We start from the raw sequence: 22214 nt of genomic DNA on the forward strand, positions 1-22214 counted from the left end.
TCAAGCAGTATTTCGCTGTATCTCCTGACGATACCTGATCATTAATGAAGACTTCAGTGTGCTGGCTTGTCTTCCCTTTAGGGCAAGAAACCAGGAATAGTTCAGTGGAGTTGTACTAATTTTAATTCCACCACATTTAAAAACATTTCCTATGCTTCTTTGAAAAATTGCAACAGCGAAGGGGTCTGCAGCAAGTAGAGAAAGGAGTTTATCACTCGAACATCTCTGCTGCATCTAGTAACTCATTCATGTTCAGTAACAAAAGTGAGCTTGAGTTTAGTAATAAACGTTAAATTCTGTTCAGATCAACTCAGCAGGGAGATAGTCTTCAGAAATGAAATTTACCACTGTACTATACAGTATTTAAAAAAAAACTCATCAGGAATTCCAGAGTCTTATCTCAGTAGTGTGGCACAAATCTAGAATTCAAATCTGGGCCAAAGTCTTTTTAAATTATCATATAATGCAGGGATGTGCATTGTGGTTTTAATTTGTTGACCTTCGACCAAAAAAATAAATAAAAAAAATCGAGTGTTTTACTTTGTATTAAAAACACCCTTGTTACTGCCTAAAATGCAAAATATCAGCCTCAGTCAAGTCATTTTATTTTTGAACATCAAATTAAAAGACGATTCCTGGACCTACTTTCATGGAAAGACGTCTGCTAAGACAAGCAACTAGGAAGCCGCGGCAGATGTTTTTCAATAACGGATTCATTACATTTTAATGTTTATGGCTTTAGTCTGAGATTGTCAAAGCAACATAAGGAATTGAAATGCCCTTATTCCCATTAAAATTAACAGGAATTTCACATCCAAATCCTTTAGGCCGCTTTGAAAATATCTGCCTTAATGTGTATTGGGAATGTTGGCAATTTTAAGACGGGAAAGGTTCTATGCATGAACATACAGAAATCTGGGGAAGCTGGTCAGGAGATAACAAAAGCATGACTTCAAACAGTACTTAGATATTAGAATTGGTGAGGTTAGTGGCTAAACATTCACATGTTAATGAGAGGGTGAGAAGACACATTAAAACCATAAACCCCCCAAAAAATAATATTAAGAAATTTTTAAAAATGAGAATATGGTTTAAAATAATTTTTTGAAAAAGAGGCTCAATCTGCAGTAATGGGACTCTGGTTTCTAATCTAGGTCTCCGTATTTTTTCCTCCTTGTGAGCTCAGCTGCTCTCTCTTAGCTGCTCATCTAAAACTTATGATTCTGTCCATCTGTTACCTAATCCTACAAAGAAACTATACGGGTTTGTGTAGGATCTCCAAAGGCAAATGCAAGAATTCCCTCAGGAAGTATAGTCACATGTGCTTTACCAACATAAAAAAGCCTTTTCCTATTAAACACTCTATATTCATAGCAGAAAGCAATAGTGAATGAATTCAGTAATAACAGAGACCATGTTCCATAGCATCAGGCAGTGGCAAATCAATTGGCTGGTCCCATCATTATTATTATTATTATGAGGAATGCTAAAACAATGGGCAGCTTGGAAAGAGGTTTAAAGTAGCAATGAAACTGAATATTGGAAAAACAAATAGATTTTGCTATCCAAGCTGCTCCATTGGCTTTGACAGTCAAATCAGCCTCCCCAGAGATACACTGCATACAACACTTTCAACAATTCTACTCGTTCTTAGCTCTTTTAGCAAATTTGCATTTGGAATACTGGTCTGCCAATAAAAATCTCCATCTTTATGGTGGAAGCAAAGAGTTGTACTTTATTTGCCTGAAACAAAAGTTAATATGATATAGGCTGAGACCCTCCTGTTGAAAAATCAGTCTTACCATGATGAATTCCTGTGGGAATAGGTACGGTACCTAAATCATGTTAAAGACACAAGGTGAAATTCTAGTCCCCATATAAATCAACGGGAGTTTTGTCATCTACTTCACTGGGGCCAAGATTCCACTCATTCTTTTTACTTGGCAATCTGTCCAATAAAAGCTGCTTTTAAACGAATATTTCTGATTTGTAATGTGTATGTGAAACACTGGGTGTTTTCTGCTATGCTGTACAAATGTTTAATTGAGCAGACTCTCCTACTTAGAAAATACAGAGAGGAAAGAGGGTTTACCATGTTGTTTATAGATGGGTGGTTTCCTGTAAATGTTGATGCCTTGATCTGTGGAATTAAAAAGCAGAAATGTGTGAATATGGGGAAGACTTCAGCTATGAATAAAAGAAAAACCCCAACACCAAACCAATAGACACACTAAACCAAGGAGTTAGCACAGGAAGAAGCCAGAAAGCTAACTCTAGCATTACATATAGCTGGATTACTTGAGAAAATACTAGAACAGGTGACAAGTCACAGACATGTGGTATGAAATCTTTTGCCATTTATTTTGCAACATGTTGATGCATCTAAGTCACGAGCCATTCATTTTAAATACTTAGAAGTTTATTAGTAACATAAAGGTTATAGAAGAAATGCAAGCAAAGGAGATATTTTGATGGTGACTATGTAAGCAATTTGGGGACAGCAACCCCAAATGACTACATTCTGGAAAATTGTGCTTCAGCAATAGCAGCTTAATTTCCTCTCCAACCAATGAGTTGGACAGAGCGTAGAGCAATGCAGTGAACCTACAATTCACATTAAAACCTGCTGACCATGCGGTCTAGTCTGCCATTTTGAAGAACAGCCAACTATTGTACTGCACTGGGCCAGAGAGATGCTCCATGCAATGCTAACTAATGTAGTGCTAATACCAAACCACAACATGGACAGATTAAAAGCATTTCTATGTGACAAATATTGTACAGCACATCATCATTATGCATTAGATTTTAACTGCAACCCCCAAAACTCTTACACAGTATTTCTACGGCAACCTCTTCAAGAACTGGGATTTTTTTTTTTTTTAATAGATGCTGATTTAGTAACAGGCAAAGGTTCATTCTGAAAAAAACTTACAAGTTCTTCACAAAAACAACAGGCAAGGTGATCCAAAATTAATGCTACAGTGAAAAACCAAGTATCAGAATCCCATTATGCATAATGAGTTCTATTAGGGGCTGAAAATCTGCATTGCAAAATAACCATTTGCTATTGTATAATATCGATTTTGCTTACATTAGCACAACTGTCACAGAAAATGTTTAGAAGCATACAATGCACATCATGGGTCCAATGAACGTGCTAAAGGAGACAACTTTATCTTTGGTATCAAGGAAAGGAACCTTACACATCTATGAAAATTAAAGTAAATCCTGCCTGACAACGCCCTACATCACTGACTAAACTAGGCAAATTCAGAACACAGAGACACAGAGGCATTTTTTGTTCCCGCTAGAGGACCACTGTCTCTACTTGAATAACATATCTGTAAACGCTACCAGGGTATTTAAGTCATGCGATAGATTCCCACCTGCCTACACTGGAAAGTTATAAATAGAGACTTTCCCTCATTCCATCTAAATACAGGAACAGGAAACTTTTCCACAGTGGAAAAGTTGTAAATTTGACTTAAAACAGTTTGTCCCTTGTAAACAGGGCATGTTGACTTTATGTATCCTTGTATGGGAAGTCAAGTTATTGTACAAAAACAAAAAAAAGAATTTTTCTCATCCAGTTAAAAAAAACAACAACCAAAACCTAACTTGGAATGGTCTTGCTCAAGACAAAGCAAGTCAGGAGTTGCCTTTATCAGATATGAAAATCACGAGCATGCTTAGATTTAACTGCTCTTGCTGGAGAGCATCATAACTGCTCCAGGCCCCATTCGCCTCTCATATACACTAGCATAAGTCAGGAGTAACTCTTCCAAGAATGGCTCAGAGATTGGGGAAGTGAGAAGGATCAGGCCCTAAATGGTCAGCTCACTGTCTATTGACTAACACTGAACCATAACCCATTTCTAATGCTGAAGCACAGGACAAGATAAAGCCACAATCCATCCCTCCACACTTGCTAAACACAAGACTCCTCTCAGCAAGGTCAGGAGCAGGTCCCTGTGAGTCAGAACTCTGTGTGCGCATACCAAGTAAAACAGCGTGAAATAATGGAGACAAGACAGAGGTGACAAAGGCTACATTCTACACTGTGACAGGACACCAAGACACAGAGTGCCAGCTCCTACCTGGAACATGGAAATGTTTAGGGGCCTGAACGTAAGTTGGAGTTAGAGGGCGGCTGTCTGGCCGATAAGGGACAGGGGAGTTCCGACCGCTGGACGGCTCATTGCCTCCAATGAGAAGAATGGAGAAAACAAAATGAGAAAAGGGAGAGCGATAAAGAAGCAAGCATAATAAAAACCCAACCAAAAGACGGTCAACTCAAAAACTCCAGGGAGGAAGAGAGGTTTAAAGCAGAACTAAAAACAAACAATATTCAACAGACTTGACTAGCACTGGATGACTTTGCTTTTCAATATTCCTGCAGAGACAGAGATTCACGTTCAGACTGACGTTCAGACTGGAGTTGAGTTTTAAGCAGCTCACATTCATTCTGACGGCATGCATGTAGGAGCTGTGTGTTGGCAGCTTGGTGGTTAGATGGGCAGGACGGGAGAGAGGAATGGAAGGTTATTTGGCAATGGTTCAGTACAGAGATTGACAGTTTTGGTTATAAGTCACAGGTATGTGGTATAGTAGTTGATATGCAAACCCAAAATGAAACTGGTTTCCAAGCATGTAGAAGCAGATGTTGGCAGCTGGAATACAATTCCCTAAATCAAAGGAGCACAGGCATTAGAGACGGAAAAGAGCTGTTAGGTCACCTAGGCCATCTCAGAGCATTGTTCCCCACAACTCTATTAGCTTAGCCACACAGGAGTTAAAATTCTTAAACTTAGGTCTTCATTATACAACTGTTCTGACTGGAACATTCCTTCCCCTCCCAGCAGATCCACCATATTAACCCAGGCACCCTGAAGGTTGCTGAAATGAGCCAAAGGCATCACTGCAGTGCTTATCCTCCCACCCGAGACATCAAGATTTGAGAGCAACGTTTCCATCCTCATGGCTGCATGGACACTAACCAAAACTAAGAAAACCTTGGCCCTGATTCTCCACTCTCCTGCACCTTGTGACATCATTTACACCTGCGTAAAGTGGACGAGAAGTGCTCGCAAATCAAAATGGAACACCCGTGCACTTACTTTACACAGATGTAATGACTCCACGGGAGAACCAAGCCCCTTCTGTTTTTTAAATGTGTAGAAGGGGACCAATGCCAGCCGGAACTGAGAGAGACAGTAAAAAGAGAATAAGAGAGAAGGAAAAGTGGGCTTTAAAATTTGACAACCAGTGGAATTGCAGTTCCCAAAAGAGGTCAAGTTTTCCAGTCCAGGGGTTCTTGTGAACTTTAACCTGTATTTCTAAGTAATGGCAAGGCACCCAGAGCTGTTGGCTAAGCACCTTTCTTATACTTTATAAATCCAATAATCAGATAAAAGTATTTTTATCCCCCCCCCCCTTTTTTTTTTTTTTTTTTTTTTTTACTACTACTAGAAGGGTGGCCAGTGAGCTGAAAATGCAGCAGAAGGGCAAGGCAATTCACCGTACATGCTACCCTAAGCGAGGCATGCATTTTAATGCCAAATTTTCCAAGAGGCCTCCACTTGTGCTTAAGGAAGTCATTTGCATCCTTATGACTTGTCTATGCACATGATGAATTGATGTACAAACACTGTATTTGGGCATGATTTGCATGCACAAAATGTGTCCATACAAATGCATGTGCAAACTAGTATATGTACCACTATGATCGTTTGGCCCTGTCTTGTTACACAGTCCCCAAATGTGCTGTGCCATCGGATGTGCCATGTGCTGTGGTTCTTCTATTTTAGGTTCAGTGTTGCTGAGTACTGTTCAGCCAATGGCTAATTTGGAAAACTACATATCAGCTAGGAGTAGCAGAATGCATGGTTATTTAAAGTGCTATGGTTATGTGTGTGTGGCAATTCAAGGACGTAATATTGTGTTCTGAAGTCACGCTCTGTGGAATATATCATTTTGGTTATGTTGGCTTCTGATAGAAACTTGTTTCTATTAGAACATTATAAACTCCTTTTTATTAAGATCAGTGTTCTGTAGACTACCACCCCCACTGTAAATCTCAACACATAGCTAATTTGACATATTTTAAACTTGTATGCAGACATGTCATTCCCTCTTCCTGCTCCCACTGGTTGGGAGCAGTCGTGCATTTAGCAGGAAAAACATTTAATGAGAAAGGGTAATCAGAAGAGACTTCTTGAACTATGCAGTCTTGCAGCAAGCAGAGAAGCAGGTTTAAAATGAAGGGTTTTTTGTGAGTGAAGCTTGCAATCCACACCTTGCTGTCAAGAGGTACATTTTACCTGCTGAATGTTGATGACAACATGGCATCAAGGTGGGACATGGCTGACTTTCATATCGTCATCACCATTTTGACAGATGGGAAAACTGATATAGAGAGGAGTGACTGGAGTAAAGCCATTGGAAACTAGTATTCAAACCAGGGTTGGGAGTTCTGGTTCTCACTATCAATCCTGTTCTCAGGCCACTATGCACACCTCTTTTCTCTGTGCATGGAAGAGCCTTGGAGATCATTGACTGCCATGTCTGGCGTAAGGCTGAGGGTGGCTTTGCAAGAATGTGAATGTGTTAGTGCCTCTATAAATAATTCGCTGTTCTGTAAATAACCTGAAGAATCCCATCTACACCCCTTTTTATATTCACTAGAAATTAGTGAGCACAATCACATTGACTAAACTGTGCTGGATAATCCCATGTCTAGGAACCCAGATGATATAACTAATAAGTTATATAACAGACCCCATTGACCAGGTAATTGAACCAGGTCTCCTTGCACTTGTTGCTTCACAGATGACACCTGTCGCTAGTGATGAATGACGCTTCTGTGGATAGAAGGGAAACCCTAACCACTATTGCAGAGAATGGTGCACTTCACAGCACTTCTGTACCACAGCCTTATAGTGCTGCGTAAAAGCTTCAGATACTGTTACAGCAGCAGCCGCTATTTGAGAAAGTGGAGTTCTGTGTTACAACAGATCATTTACTCTCAATCTGGTTATGATGGTCCCTAAAAATTTGCTGAGAAGAGTTATACAGAATTATAGCTTGATTTGCTGAGAGGCTTAGACCATGACGGCTCTTAAGAAAAAAGGGTTTATGAACACTAGTATTTTAGCAAGAAGAGCACCAATAGGAACAACACATAAATTATATTGGCTCTGCATCATATATGTGATATGATATGATACAGAGTGAAAAGAATGAAGAATTTCTGGGCAAATAAAACTGTATTCTGACACAGCATTTGCCCTAAATCTTTACATATTGCTCTGAATAGTGTCCATAAATGGTTATGTGTAATGAGGCGGTCTGGCCTCCCTCTGACCCAGAGGGGGAGGAACCACCACCTGTGCCCAGGTAGGTGGAGCCAGACCAGACTTGTCCCGCCTGCTGGAAGTGGGAAAGCGGGACAGGAAGTATAAAAGGCGGAGTGTCCAGCTCAGTTGGGGCCGAGACACCGAGGGAGACAGACGCATCCTGCTCGCTGCAGGCTGCTGAGACAAGTAGTGCCCTGTTCCTAGAGGAACCTGTGTTCACAAGGGAGCTCCCAGGACTGCCATTGCCTATCTACCCCGAGGAGGCTGAGGATGCCCATGGAGCTAAGGTACCGAATGTAGGGGTAGTAGGAAGTAGCCCAGGGACAGCAGACTACAGTCCGGCTGTGTTGCTGCCTGAACCCAGGTCAGTGTGTTGCGGCTGGATTCCCTGCTGACTCAGTGGCAGAACACTCTACTCCTATTAGGGCTCTGGGCTGGGACCCCTTAGACCCCACAATAGGCCAGGAGGCCTGTGTTAGCCTACCATCCGCCAGAGCTAGACTATTCACTTCTCTGCCCTGCCTGGGGGTTAAGCTCTTAGACAGTTTGCTGCCCTACCCTCCCTGAGGGTCTGGGTCCCTGAACTATCCACTGCTCTGCCCTGCCCTGCCTGAGGGCCAGAGCCCATAGACTGCTAGTTAGCTCTGCCCTGCCTGAGGGCCAGAGCACTATAGACTGAGGCCTTAGCTACACTTGGGAAATCACAGCGCTGCCGCGGCAGCGCTGTGAAGCGCGAGTGTAGTCGCGCCGCCAGCGCTGCGAGAGCTCTCTCGCAGCACTGTAAGTAGTCCACCTCTCCGAGGGGAATAGCTTGCAGCGCTGCGAGCGAGCGTGCAGCGCTGCAGGCTCTGATTACACTGGTGCTTTACAGCGCTGCACTCGCTGCGCTCGGGGGTGGCGTTTTCACACCCCTGAGCGCAGCAAGTTGCAGCGCTGTACAGCGCCAGTGTAGCCAAGGCGTCAGATTCAGGATGCTAACATCTGGTCTCCTAATTTCCCCTGATAATAGGCAGCAATTTGGTGATGTAGTGAGGCAGTCTGGCCAACCTCCCACCCAGAGGGTAAGGGATGACCGCAACACCATTACATTAAGTCTGTTGCCATTTAACATCTCGCTAGACAGAGCAATGGAAAATTTGTTAATTCAGCATTTGAGTTAAAGAAAAACATGCAGATTTTGAGATGGTGAGAAAAAAAACCATCACACCCACCCAGCATGCATGAAGATAATCACATGGGTTAGACATGACATACCTATGTAGAATGAAGCTGCAAGGAAGATAGGGGGGGGGGGGAAGTAAACACACAGCCCGGGAAAAAATAAGGATGAAATGAGAACATATCCGTATCAGCTCCTTATCAGCTCTGAGACCCAAGCCATGATAGTGACCTCAATCTGGGGGTCTATTGGAGAACATCTTTGCCAGACATGCAGGACATCATCTGAACAGTAATGACCAGAAGGTGGGTCATTCTTTCAGCAGAATTAAATTACTTTTCTCCTGACTCCAAACATACCAGGGACTCCTTGCTGAGGAGAATTTCTTTGAACTGGATAAATGAAATCAGCCGTGAAATACAACTAAAAAGGAGAACATGTTTATGATGGAATGGGAAAACCCAGCAGTAGCCAGTGAAATCTATAGTGCGCTTCATTTTCAAAACCTCTAGGACAGGGGTCTTCAACCCCAACAGGTATCGGGGTCATGCGACCAAATGGGAGAAGGGTGCTCAAATGGAAAGCCACTGCACTAGGGAATGCTGCTCCAGGAAGCAAATGTTCCTTATCATCATACTTCCAGAGTAACATACATAATGGACATCACAAAGAGAATTCTGGGGTGTAAGTTGTCTCTACGGTCTGTCTTTGGAATATAAAGGAAAAAAAGTGTGCATATGAGTGTGCATGTATGTGTAAAAATGGACTCACTCCCCTGCTCCTTCATCCACCCTGATGACCCGTGGCTGGTGTACAGCTATTACGTGTATGCTTGTGGTTTGTGATTCCTTCCATGTCTGCAAAGGAACATGTCTCCTATTGCCTCAAAGATAAATCTGTGCTGTGGCACTTTGTAAACTTCCAAAGCATTGCAGCAGTTCTAGTTATGTAGCCACAAAGCACACTGGAGCCCTTCAGGGAATGGCTACACTGAGGAAAAAGATGTGTTCTTAACTCGGGTTAGCTTACTCAGGTTAGAATTGCAGTGAAGACACAGCAACTCAGCTTCTAACTCAGGTTAGCAGCTTAAATTCAAGCCCATTAGGGAGCCTGGGCTGGAACTCAAGCATCGTCACTACTATTTTAACCCAAGTCAGCTAACCTGAGCTAAGAACACACCTTTCTTTGGCAATGTAGCCATACCCTCAGTCTGCCAGCACTGAAGGAAACAAACCCCTAGGAATATGAACTCTAACAGGCAGGGGATGAGGAGAAAATCGGAAGTGGTTTTAATTTATATAAATCATTGGGATGCGTCTGGGAAGTGGAATTCAGAGACCTTTCCCTTCTCTTAACTATTTCCATCTGTTCCCTTTCACTAATCCTCCTCCTAAACTCAGGTAACCTTATGCTTCAGGGATCAGCTGATCACCATTTAGAGTCAGGAAAAACTTGTGTATAATATTGCATGATTCTGGTCCCCTGTGCCCAGCATTGGCCCCACCCATAGAGGCACCACTGACTGAATGGCAATCTGTGGGTACGTCTTCACTACCCACCAGATTGGCGGGTAGTAATCGATCTATCGGGGATCGATTTATCGTGTCTCATCAAATCGATCCCCGAACGCACTCCCCGTCGACTCCGGAACTCCACCAGAGCGAGAGGCAGAAGCGGAGTCGACGGGGGAGCCGCGGCCATCGATCCCCCGCCGTGAGGACCCAAGGTAAATTGATCTAAGATACGTCGACTTCAGCTACGCTATTCTCGTAGCTGAAGTTGCGTATCTTAGATCGATCCCCCCCAGTGTAGACCAGCCCTGCATATGCCTTTCTCGCGCAGATTCCCTATCCTCCTGCTGCCCTCTATCTTGTTTACTGCTGCTACTTTCTTTGTTTGCAGCCAGCAGTCTAGGAATCCCATGCCTGGCTCATAGCCCAGTGCATTCTGGGATGTCTATGACCAAAGAAGCCCCACTTCAGACAGCTCCAGATCTTTATGGTGCCTGCCACATGACTTACATGCAGAAATAGGGCCAAGCTCACAGAACCAGGCACAGACTAACAAATACACAGCCACATCCAGATCCTGATCAAGTTATAACTGAGTCTCTGCACCTCTGAATAACCACTGCACTGACATGCCAGGACAACTCCTGCCAGCTTGCAGCCCTCCTCAGGCTGTGGTGAGCCACTGTTCACCAATCTGTAAGGATTTCTGGCCTCTACTTCCTATGTGGAACAGAAAGCCAGGAAATTGAGCCAAAGCACAGCTTTCCTCCAGGGTAGGGCTGTTAGAGCATTCAATGTCTGCTGCAGCCTGTGAGCACTGGAGTCAGTACCACACATGCAGGCATTTGGGAATGGTGCTCTAAGTGACATTGAGGTGGTGTGTCTGTGGCCCCATGTGGTAACACAGGCCTAAAGTCACCACTACAGTGCCAGGCACATTTTGGGAGGGCAGGTGACCTCTCATGCAATGAGGCATCTAAACTCAGAGGCCCAGCTTACCCATGAGCCTGCTGGGGTTCTGGAATGCTCTTGAAGAGCTCTGAAATATTCTAGGCAGAGGGGGCAAAGTTCTGGCCCCATTCCAGTCAATGGGAGCTTTCCATTGACTCTAATGGGGTCAAGGTTTTGCCTATGGATGTGTGCTTGTATATGCTGCATAGCTAAAGCAGCAAACCTCTTTCCCTAGTGTAGACAGTTATATTGGCATAAAAGTCCTTATACCAGTATAGCTTATTCTGGTTTGGCAAAACAAAATACATTGTACCAGTATAAAGTGCCTTATACTCATATGACTGTGTCAACACTAGGGCTTTTACTGGTATAACTAGGTCACTCCTTAACGACAGTTAAATTTTAAGTGTCGACCAGGCCTAAGTGAGTTTATGTTGGTATAATGCACACACGAGGAGTGCTAACAAACAGGAAGGTGGACTTTAAAGAAGAGAAAATGTACCTTCTTCTGACTCTTCAGCATATAAATTACATCAATTTAGATTCCCTTACACAATAGAGAGAAGGTGGGTGTGGTAATATCTTTTATTGAATCTACTTCTGTTGATGAGAGAGACACACGCTTTCAAGCTTACAGGACCTGAGGAAGAGCTCTGTGTAAGCTCTTTCACCAATAGAAGTCGCTCCAATAAAAGACATTACCTCACCCACCTTGTCTCTGTAATATCCTGGGACCAACGTGGCTATGACAACAGCCCTTACAGATTGGTAGGTAGGACAGAGAGTCTGATCAAGTGCATGGGAATTCACTTTACATCTCACCTTTGAATTTGGCCAAGTGTATCTATCATTTCAAAGTATTCCCAGACAGGATTACAATGCCCATTTGGGGGTGTCTGAGGGTTTTTTTGTCCCTGAATTATATCTGAATGTGAAGCATAGTGGTCAAATGCAGCTATTCTCCACCATCTACCCTGAAAAGGAGACACCTGGGATAGACAAGACACCTTATGTGGCTACATATTCATGAAGTTCTCACTAGACCCTATGAATCCAATGCCAGCTCCCTTGTGCTCTGTTTCACAGATCTGTAGGAAAGGTACTTGGACATAGAGGAATGACACAGGGAAGACAGAGTACAGAATCTAATATGGATACCCAGCCCTATCCCATCACTGGCTAACAAAAAGCTCAGATATAAATATGGAATAGCGAGCAGCATGTACCATATGATGCACTCTAACCCAACACATTTTGAATGTCAAAGAAATGTAAAGGAAAAAAAACATACCGTGCAAACTATATAATCTCTCCATATAACACTATGTACACACATACAATCGTACAGTACATAGCATATAGAGAGATTGCACATGTGCCCCCAGATTCTATTTAATGAAGAAATGTCCATCATCATGAGCCTTTTACAGCCTCAGCTAATGAGTGCTGCGAGTTAGGGATCAAAAGGGATAATTTGCATCGTTCATTTAACCCCTATTATGAATCCTTGCTTGTCTGATGCTTGGACTTCATTATTTTAGCACTTTATGTGCCCAATTACATGCCCGACCAATTGGAATACAGCTTGCAAAGGTAAAGCATTATGTCTTTGTTAGCCTCTTAGGTAAAATAACCTGCATGCACAGATTATTGTAGGTTAATCATGTGCAGTACAGTATATCAGGCCTACTTCTCTCTTCACTTATACTGGCTTTGCAGCATTGTAACTCCATTGACTTCAGTGGATTTACACTGGTGGGACAGGAAAATCAGGCCTATTGCAAAGTAGAATTCAGTACCTTGAGCTTTGTAAATAATTTTGTACCCTTTTCCCCAGGATCTAAGTACTGAGGTTGGGTTCAATCCTTGGGGAAACTCCGAGCTTTCAGTAGGTGTTGAGTGCCCTCACCTCCCAGTGGAGTTAAGGCATGTTCTCCAACTGAAAACAGGGAAACATTTTTCTTTTGGATCAGTTATAGTGAAGTATTTCCCCCTCTTTGATAAAAAATTAAATTGAAATTGAAACAAAGTGCCACATCTGTGGCTGATGTAAATCAATATAACTCCCTTGCTGATCTATGCTGATTTATACCGGCTAAGAATCTAGCCCAATGAATCTTACTTAAGCCAAAGTTTTGTATACAATATCTCCTGGTACAATGGTGGAATCTTCTATTTTTTGCTACACATTTATCTTATAGGAAACATGCCCTTTTCCTATAGTCTCATTTGGTAATTTGGATTGACAGTTTAGCCACAGATTTAACCCCCAAGACTCTTATTTTTCAGATGACTGAAAACAATTGGGAAGGAATATGAAGAGAGTTTTCCTGTGTTATCTGTTGAAAAAGCTATTCTCTTAACAGTAATGGAAAAGGAATAGAAGTGCCATTGGAAGGAGTGTGAGCATTAATCTAGATTTACAGCAAAAGAATGTTGAAATTGCAAAGTTTATGGATCAACTGCATGCTGAAATGAGCAGTGCATCTATTTTTAAGGGTCCCCATCATTTAAGTACAAAGTGAGATTTCTTACTGTGACACAATTAAAAGAATTGGAAGGAATGGGTTGGAGGTGCATATTAATAAAAAAATCTACAAAAATGCAAGGATCAAAATCGGTAACGTTGACCTGAGTGTTTGAGGGAAATAGAAGGTTGAGCTCCATTAGCATTACTTGAAAGACCATGGCAACAATCTGTTTAAAACTCTTTTACTGGTAACACCAATGCTGTCTGCATTGATCAATAGAACAGGAATATAAAATATGCTCAGCTCATGCTACTGCCTCTTCCCTGAGCTCTCACAGCCAATGTAAATTGTGACCTCCTCACCCAACCGATACTCTCCATTTCACCAGCATGTTGGGGAAATGAGAGCACCAGCTGGCCTCTGCTCCAGTAAAAATGAAAATAAAATACAACTTTCACAGAAGGCAAGAAGCAGAAATAGAGGTTACTATCTGGAATGAGCTCATTGAAGGGGCAGAAAGCAAAGACAAATCCCCCCCTCCCCCACCAAAAAAAAAAAAAACCAAAAAAAACCCAGAAAAGAGTTTGAACAATTTTAGATTTAAAAAAAAAAAATTAGATTTTAATAACATTTGGTCAGACAGTAATCAGTGCCATCATAATTAACTGTGATGAGTTTCCTTGTTGCCGTTGATCTTTACATGATGTAAAAGCTTTTTATTCAGTACTCTCAACTGGCTTGACCTCATCCAGGCAATATTAGCGGGAGGTTTTGAACTTAAATATTTATATTTTAACGATCCAGAATTAATAAGAATTAAATTGGACATGAGGGGTCCTATATGGATTATGGACTGCTATGGAAATAAGCAAAATTCAGTGCATCTCTTTTCTAAGTGGTTGATGATAATGCTGTCCTGTATATTTATTATAGGCAATATACATTCTGACTCTTTAACTAGGGCCCTTAGAAATGACATATTTCCTCAGAGAGAAGATGCTATGTCAGTCTAACACAGTTGTAGGTGTAATGACACATTCTGAGGCATGCTGAGAGCTACGCAGCCAATGGCCACCTTATGGAGATACAGCTTATTAGCTTTGTCCGAATGCTAATAAATCTCCATTCTGTAGGGCGCTAGCTGGAAAGGCCTGGCTCCTTACCTTTGACATGGGGAATGAAGTGGTGTCGGGATGGGGAGTTAGGGCGGGAGTCATGGTGGGTGGAGCTGAGACTGCTAGTGCGCAGGTCTGACAACCGTTGCACACCAGTAGACAGCAGCTCTGCAGCAGCAAGGAATCGTGGGGCAAGACCAAATGAAAACAAAGACAAAACAAAAAATAAGAGGCAGGGAAAGAGGCTTCAAAAGGAAAAAACACTGAACAATTAGGAGTCTGAAAAGTAGGAAGACAAAAGGTTAAAGTAATACCAGGGTTCAAAAATATTGATGCAAAGTTGTAGGAAGTATTTGAAAACAGGCTCAGATTTATATTGCACATCCCATTTAGTATAACATTCTCTGGCATATAGAGCTACTGATTTACCAGAAATTAGCCTGCTACCCTCATGCAAACATCACAAACTCTGAATCCAAATTAATTTAGAAAGCAGCTGTTTTGATAAGTGCCTAACCAAACAACAGCAGTCCAGAGGCATGCAAGATGTTTCCTATTGTTTTAAGAAATTCCAAAGAGCAGCTGAGGTAGGGGGGAAAAAAGGCTGCAAACTTTTGCAAAACGTGGAAAGCACGAATTGCTTAAAGAAATGTAATGCGCTAACCGTGTCAACAAAAAGGGACTACTCCAAAGTGGTTCACTTCTTTCTCAAGGGTTTCCCTGGAGCCAGACAAAGCAAGAAGTTATGTAAGGGAACTCAGCTTAATCATGCAAAAAGTATCTGTGTTCTTGCCAACAATAAGGTGATGAGATAGGTACTGCTTTAACTGATCAACTCCAGTAATGCTGGGAGAGAATTAGAGAGCATTACAAATGATTAGTTCAAAGCATGTTGAAAGATAAAAAATGCTACAGAAAAATGGTATTATGTATAGAACAGAAACAAGTGAGTAATACAAATTTCTTGGGAAATGAGCCAAAGATGTGATATTTAAGTAGCTATGACTTGAAACAAAATCCCCCCAAAATACTCTGTGTTCCACAAACTTAGGCAGATTTCAGATCTGCATCCAAACTTTGTGGCTTGAGCTCATCTCTACACTGAAGGAAAGCTGGGGAACATATAAACAGAGAGATTGTTCCAAAGGAAAGTACTTTACACAAACAGATGGTATTTTTTTTTAAAACTGAAATAGTGAAACTGAGGCCTTGGCTACACTGGCGCTGAACAGCGCTGCAACTTGCTGCGCTCGGGGGTGTGAAAACGCCCCCCCCCCCCGAGCGCAGCGAGTGCAGCTCTGTAAAGTGCCAGTGTAATCAGCGCCTGCAGCGCTGCATGCTCGCTCGCAGCGCTGCAAGCTATTCCCCTCGGAGAGGTGGAGTACTTGCAGCGCTGCGAGAGCTCTCTCGCAGCGCTGGCGGCGCGACTACACTCGCGCTTCACAGCGCTGCCGCCGCAGCGCTGTGAATTCTCAAGTGTAGCCAAGGCCTCAGTGTCACAGTAAACTTTGGAATAAAGCCCAGATTTGTCCAAATCTGACATAAACAAAATGTGAAAAACCTTAAGAGATCTGATAGCACTAAACAGAAGTTTGCAGCTTTTTCATACTTTGTCAGCCCCTCCTTTGGTTTTAACTACAATGCACATCTTAAAACAACATCATCATGTTGTCAGTATCTTGTAACATACAATATTGACTTTCTGTCCCACATCATGAAATTAGGTCCTTAAAATGAAGTATTTTTTGATATAGGTAACTAGCAGTTTTCAGCCCTCCACCACTAGAAGACAATTAAGTCACTCAAACTCCACACTGATAATTCTTTCATAGAGCCCTACTTTTAAAAATACAGCTCCTACTGCATATGGCCTTTTGGTATCCCAACCATTCTGGTGCTAGGTAATCAGTGATGGGAATATGGGTGTATGAGTGTATTGCTTAATTTAAAACTTCATTACAAAATTTTATTTCATCAATATAATATGAAAACAACATATCTGGAGGAGTATATTAAAAATAATCTTTAGAGCCACATTTCAACAAAATGAGTGCCTAATGTGTATTTATAAAAATGCAAACATATGCATACATTTCATACATATAATGAATAATTATGAATGCACTGGGAACCTGAAGCAGTGTGTATATTTGTCTATTTTTTACATGCAACTGTATTACTTCTGAGTGAATAAGTTAGATTCCATATTATTTAAATGTAGCCTTTGGCAATTGACTAGGCTTTTAATTAAGAAATTCTACTTGGCAAATATGGGCCTAAATTTTCAGAAGTGACTAGTGATTTTGGGTGTCTGAATTTTTGGATGCCCATCTTGAGACACCTTAAAGGGGCCTCATTTTTAGAGGAAGGATGCTCAGCACTTTCTGAAAATCAGGAGTCTCTAAGGTGTTAGGTACCCAAAATCACTAGTCACTTTAGAAACTTAGGCCATGATTTTTATTTTCAAGATGTATTGTTTTCCTTCAGACACCAGGCAGCCATCCTGAATTTCATGCAACAAAAAATGGTTTACGTTCAAATACATTAAAATATTCCTAATTCTACTTTGTTATAAAACAGGTGAGTAATTTACAATACATTCATAAGATACACTAATTGGGCTTGTATTTGTCAAAGAATGAGAAGGATAAATAGGAATGAGAGTTTTAAAATTTTCCACTAGTTTTTCAACGCTAAACAATTAATAGTTTCTTCTCTATTTCATTGAGTGACATAATAAGAAATACAATGCTTCAAGTTGTAAATCGCTGATGCAGTTGCTCTTACCAGGTCTGTGGAAATGCTGAGGGGAGCGTGACATTGTGGGAGTGTAGCTGTGTCGACTATACACTGGAGAACTAATAGAGCCCTGACTGGTTGACCTGTGAATCATGCGATCCCGAACATCCTGATAACCCTGAAGAATAAGAAGCATTAGAAGAATTAATAATAATAATAAAAATGCTTAAGTGCACTCCAGACAATTTTCCAAACTATACTTGGCTTTCAATGGCCTCAAGATATCAATGGAACCTGCTAACGGAATAACATCCTTTCATCTTAATGTCTGTTTCACTATCATACAGTAATGATATCTGTCATCAAAAGTTCTCTCATAGAATCCATCGCTGTAGAGACAGCTAAGTTCTAGAGTCCTATAATTCCATCTGACCTGCAGGCTGAATTCTGGTAAGTAACACTTATGCCTCAATTTTCATAAGTGACTAGTGATTTGGGGTGTTTCATCCCGAGATTCCTTAAGAAGGTCTGGTTTTCAGGGCTCAGCCACCACCCTCTAAAAATCAGGCCCTTTTAAATGTTTCTTTAGTGGCCATCCAAAAACAGAGGCACCCAAGATCACTGGTCACTTTTGTAAATCTTGGAATAAAAAAAAGCAAACAATCCCCCTGTAACACACCTTTCCTGTGGGAGAGGTGTAACTGGAAAACTCCAAGACCACAAGCATGTTCATAAAATTATTATAGAACTGGAAGCATGTAGAGGTAAGTGTACATTTTACTTAAAAGAAAACAAGTGACAATGTATATATAGTGGTAGCAACTAAAATCTTGACAAATGCCTTAACCTGTGTTTAGTGTCACTATAATGTTCACAGTGCCCTCTAGAGGAATGCCACAGTAATGTTTTCTCACTAAGATTTTCATGGAGAGCAGTGTATAGTATTCAGATCCTGATTTGGCCCTGATCTATGCGCCACAACAAAGAAAAATTCATGAAAGTGACCTTTGCTGTATAGACTTTGATAAATGCTTTTGCTTTGCAGACATCAAATCCTGCAGTGGCTTCATTCTCCATAGCAATCGGACAGCTAGCACTAAATGTCCTCTCTTTTGATTTTCCTGTACTTTCAATAATCAAAAAAGCTGTGCTATGTAAATAGCAAATAGAACTGGGCTGCCTAGAACAATCAATAACTGCACTTCCTGGCAGCAGTAATTCTAGCAATTGTGACATATTGCCCCAGAGGGCTCCATCAGACTTACTTCTGCAGACGGGGTGGGAGACAGTGTCCTTGGAGACTGCAAGACATGAAAGAGAGAATGTTACAGAAACAGGCTTGCTCCTGCTTTGCCAGAAAATGCTGATCTAAACACAGCTAGGTGTGTTTAGACCCCAACAGCACAGGAGCAACTGGGGCCATTTGAGCCCTGAAGTTGGGTTTTCTCCATGCTGCCCATGGCCTGGGCTCTGAAGCAGCTTAAGTTTCTGGCCACCAAAAAGCAAGTATGATTAATTCAATCAAATATCCTGCAATGTTGTCTTTGAACCATCTAACAGTGGTGGTAATTATAAGGTAGCTGTAAGATAAAAAAATCAAAAGGTGTTATTAATGTAATAACTATGGTTGTTGTGCACAAAGCTTTAAAGTGGAAATCAAAAGTAAATTCATCTTAAACTTTGGGCTTTGTGTGGCACCAGAAATACAGGACAACCAGGGGTGTTGGAACTAAGGGTGCTGGGGGTGCAGAAGTACCCTCGGCTTGAAGTGGTTTCCATCATATAGGTTTACAATTTTGTTCAATGGCTTTCAGCACACCCACTATAAAAATGGTTCCAACGCCACTGAGGACAACTTCCCATTTTCTGTGTCAGGCACATTTCCCCCCCCCCCACAACCTTCTGGCCAAGGTCAACCTGTCCCCAAAGCCTTGTCAACAATATTTCCTTAATGTGCTTGCTCTTTAAAACAGCCACATGCTCTTCGATACTTATGCATGAAAGAGAACAGATTGGGATTACATATACGTGAAGGAAATGGACAGAAGAAATACTACTACATTGCTCTTTGTTAGCACCTTTCATCTCAACACCCCTGCAAGGCTGGGGATGTGCTATCAATCTTAGAATACAGATGGGGAAACTGAGGCACAAAGGGGGGTGTTTGTTTTGTTTAAGTGAGGCCCAAGGTTATACAGAAAGTTGGTGGTACAGCTGGGAATAAAAGCCACATCTGATTCCCAGTCACATGCCTTTCATCACAGGACAATCTCTCCTTCCCTAAAGATTAGAATTTAAAATGTTTCTCGTATGTACTAAACATTAGTATTATTTATTTAACTGCCATAGTAAACTCAGGCACAGCTGGTGCTTTTAAATTATACCACAGTTATTGCAAAACTATACAGCTCATAAGATTGTGTCTCAACAATAAAACTGCTGGTTCTGGCCTATCTGTCATAACAACACACCATGGTAACGGTATGAAATGTATGCAGAATCGCTGGTAATAAATGTGCATGTTAGTCCCTCAGACCTACACACACACACACAATCAGCTGACCAGTGAGACAATGCAGATATGAAGTGCAATACAGCTGTCTCCTACACACTCCCTGCTCTAATACTGTAAGCTCCAGAGGGGTTGGTGTCACTATGAATGCAAAGTATGTAGACACACGTGTGACTTGTTTTGGCTTGAGTGCATGACATTTCATTATGGGCAATTTATCACATGGCTTTATATGACCACTTGTCTGGCTTTCTACCACACTGAAGTCTTTAAACTATTCAGTCTCAAATATACCGAGAGGCATATGTAGAAGCAAAGAGTTCAGGGAAGTAAACTGGTGCAAATGGAAAGCGATGATTTCAAAACTAACCCGATTCAAAAAAGCAGTTGGGATCAAACGTGTCTCCATTGAAGTCAATGGCAGAATTCCTAGGTTAAGGAACCTACAGTTCCTTAAAAACAAATAAGGATACTCAGATGCTTAAAGTTACACAAGACCTTAAGTGTTTTGCTGGATCATCACACAACAGTTACACCACATTTACATGGGTCATTTTACTGGCAGGGTATTAGTAGTTTTAGCATTTCTGGAGTTAAGCCTGTAGTCCTGATATCAGCAAAACTCTCATTGACTTCAGTGAAAATTTTCCCTGCTTTAGAATTGTTAGGTTGGTCTCTCTCTCTAGTAAAGCAGTAGACAGGTTCAAGAAAAAGCCATTGCAGATTGCAACAGCGGTGATACAAGCAGCAGTAGGTGATCAGGGTCCTTCAGTGCTATAGTCTCTTGAAATAAAGGGAATACTGATGAAAAGCAACTTCTCACAATAATTAATGCACCAAAAGTCAAGAGACCCAACTCCCACACCGATCAGGGCACTACGGTGGGAGAGAAATTGCAGACGTGTGGATTTTGTATAGCTTGAACATTTGGAATACTTATAAACATCTTCAAAGGTCAGCCCAGATGTATATTTATACCCAAACAACAAACCTTTCTAATGCCACTATATATTACAAAATGATTTCTTCCTACTTGGGTATCTATTATGTTAACAAGTTAATACCCACAGTACTTCACATCCTGAGCTTAGCTTCACTTCCCAACTAATTCCGGTAGCCACTGTAACTAAACTACTAGCTGGTTGGCCTCCACTAGATGGCGCTATGCGAAAACTTTTTTTATTACAGACTTTTAAAAGACACAGTATATGGATTTATCAGGGAATGAACTGAATAGATTAGAGAGAGAGACTATTATAGCCATTTAAAAATAATTAAAAGGAAGAAAGTCTAATGCTACCCTATATTGTGCCTGGAACCACAGATAAGAGGAAAACACGGGGCAGAGCAGCTGCCCAAGGGACAACTGAAGCAGCTTTTCATCTGCTCTGCTGCTGTAAAGCATTTTTGCTTGATAAATAGGCCCCAAAATTCAGAGTAGTCAGCACCCAGTCAGCTCCAGAGGCTGGTGCAGGGGGGAGGCAGAGTCAACAATTTGTACCCCCAGGGCTGGGGCTGCTAGCAAACTTGTGCTTGGATCTTGTGCAAGAGAAAAAGTCCCATGTGCTCTGTCCTCCTTGCTGCACCTTCTCGGAGGTGACTCACAGCTTGGCCCTATTATTGTTGATGGGGTTTCTGTACAACTTAGGGGAGAAGAATTCAGTGTGATAAAGTTTAATTGCAAAGGAGCATGAGGGATGGATGGAAAATACCTCAGAGTTTCTCTCCACGCTTCTGTCTGGGTGCACAGGTCTATAATTGGAGCTGTGTGCATAGTGAGGGGAGAGCGGACCCCACAGAGCTTATAAGAGGTAACGGCACTGAACTCTGTTTGCTACATAAAAGAAACAGACGTGAATAAGACTATTATATTGTGAAACATTCATGGGTAAGTTCCCAATAGGGGATTTTGGTTGCAACACTCAGCGCAAAACTCCTGTACCTTAAACCAGCACGGCTGGACTTTTACATAAGATGACCCCTCTTGTCTGAGGGGATTGTAGCAAATTTTATTTTGAATTTAATTGTATCAAATGGACATTGAAAAAAATACTGCCCTTCCCATGAATTGTGACAAAAGCCCAATGGAAGGTTAATGCAAGTCTATCATATTTCATTTTTATAATGTCAGGTTAAAAGTCACATGCAACAAACTACAGAGAGGGACGTAGCTAATCAGGAGTGTGCCCAGGGAACTGATTTATCCCCCATGTTATATATTAGGATGGACCGCTGCTTAACTGGACAGCCCTTGTCAATGAACAACCCAAATATGTACATCCCAGTGCCAAAAAAATTAATACATTCTCCAGCAACCATGGCAACCACTCGTTTCTCAATGGCGCCACGCGTAGACCTTGTGTTGGCAAGGCCTTAGACAGTGGTAATGCAGCGTCTT

General features: G+C 41.6%; 1 protein-coding gene across 8 annotated transcripts in view; it reads right to left on the reverse strand.

The window, feature by feature from the left end:
* The window catches only part of ABLIM1 (actin binding LIM protein 1), a 142206-nt gene that overhangs the window by 19338 nt on the left and 100654 nt on the right, over positions 1-22214 (reverse strand). For 4 of the 8 annotated variants that reach the window (XM_065408563.1, XM_065408557.1, XM_065408565.1 and 1 more), the window contains 3 exons: positions 18570-18605; positions 17353-17482; positions 2093-2140 (listed from right to left, as the gene is read on the reverse strand). In XM_065408563.1, the coding sequence (XP_065264635.1) occupies positions 2093-2140; positions 17353-17482; positions 18570-18605 (214 nt within the window). Of the gene's footprint in view, positions 1-2092; positions 2141-4100; positions 4206-14613; positions 14734-17352; positions 17483-18569; positions 18606-22214 lie in introns of all 8 variants that reach the window. The other 4 variants (XM_065408561.1, XM_065408558.1, XM_065408562.1 and 1 more) reach the window with 2 other exon arrangements.

This window comes from Emys orbicularis, chromosome 7 (genome assembly GCF_028017835.1).
Source record: "Emys orbicularis isolate rEmyOrb1 chromosome 7, rEmyOrb1.hap1, whole genome shotgun sequence".
Classification (NCBI taxonomy): domain Eukaryota; kingdom Metazoa; phylum Chordata; order Testudines; family Emydidae; genus Emys; species Emys orbicularis.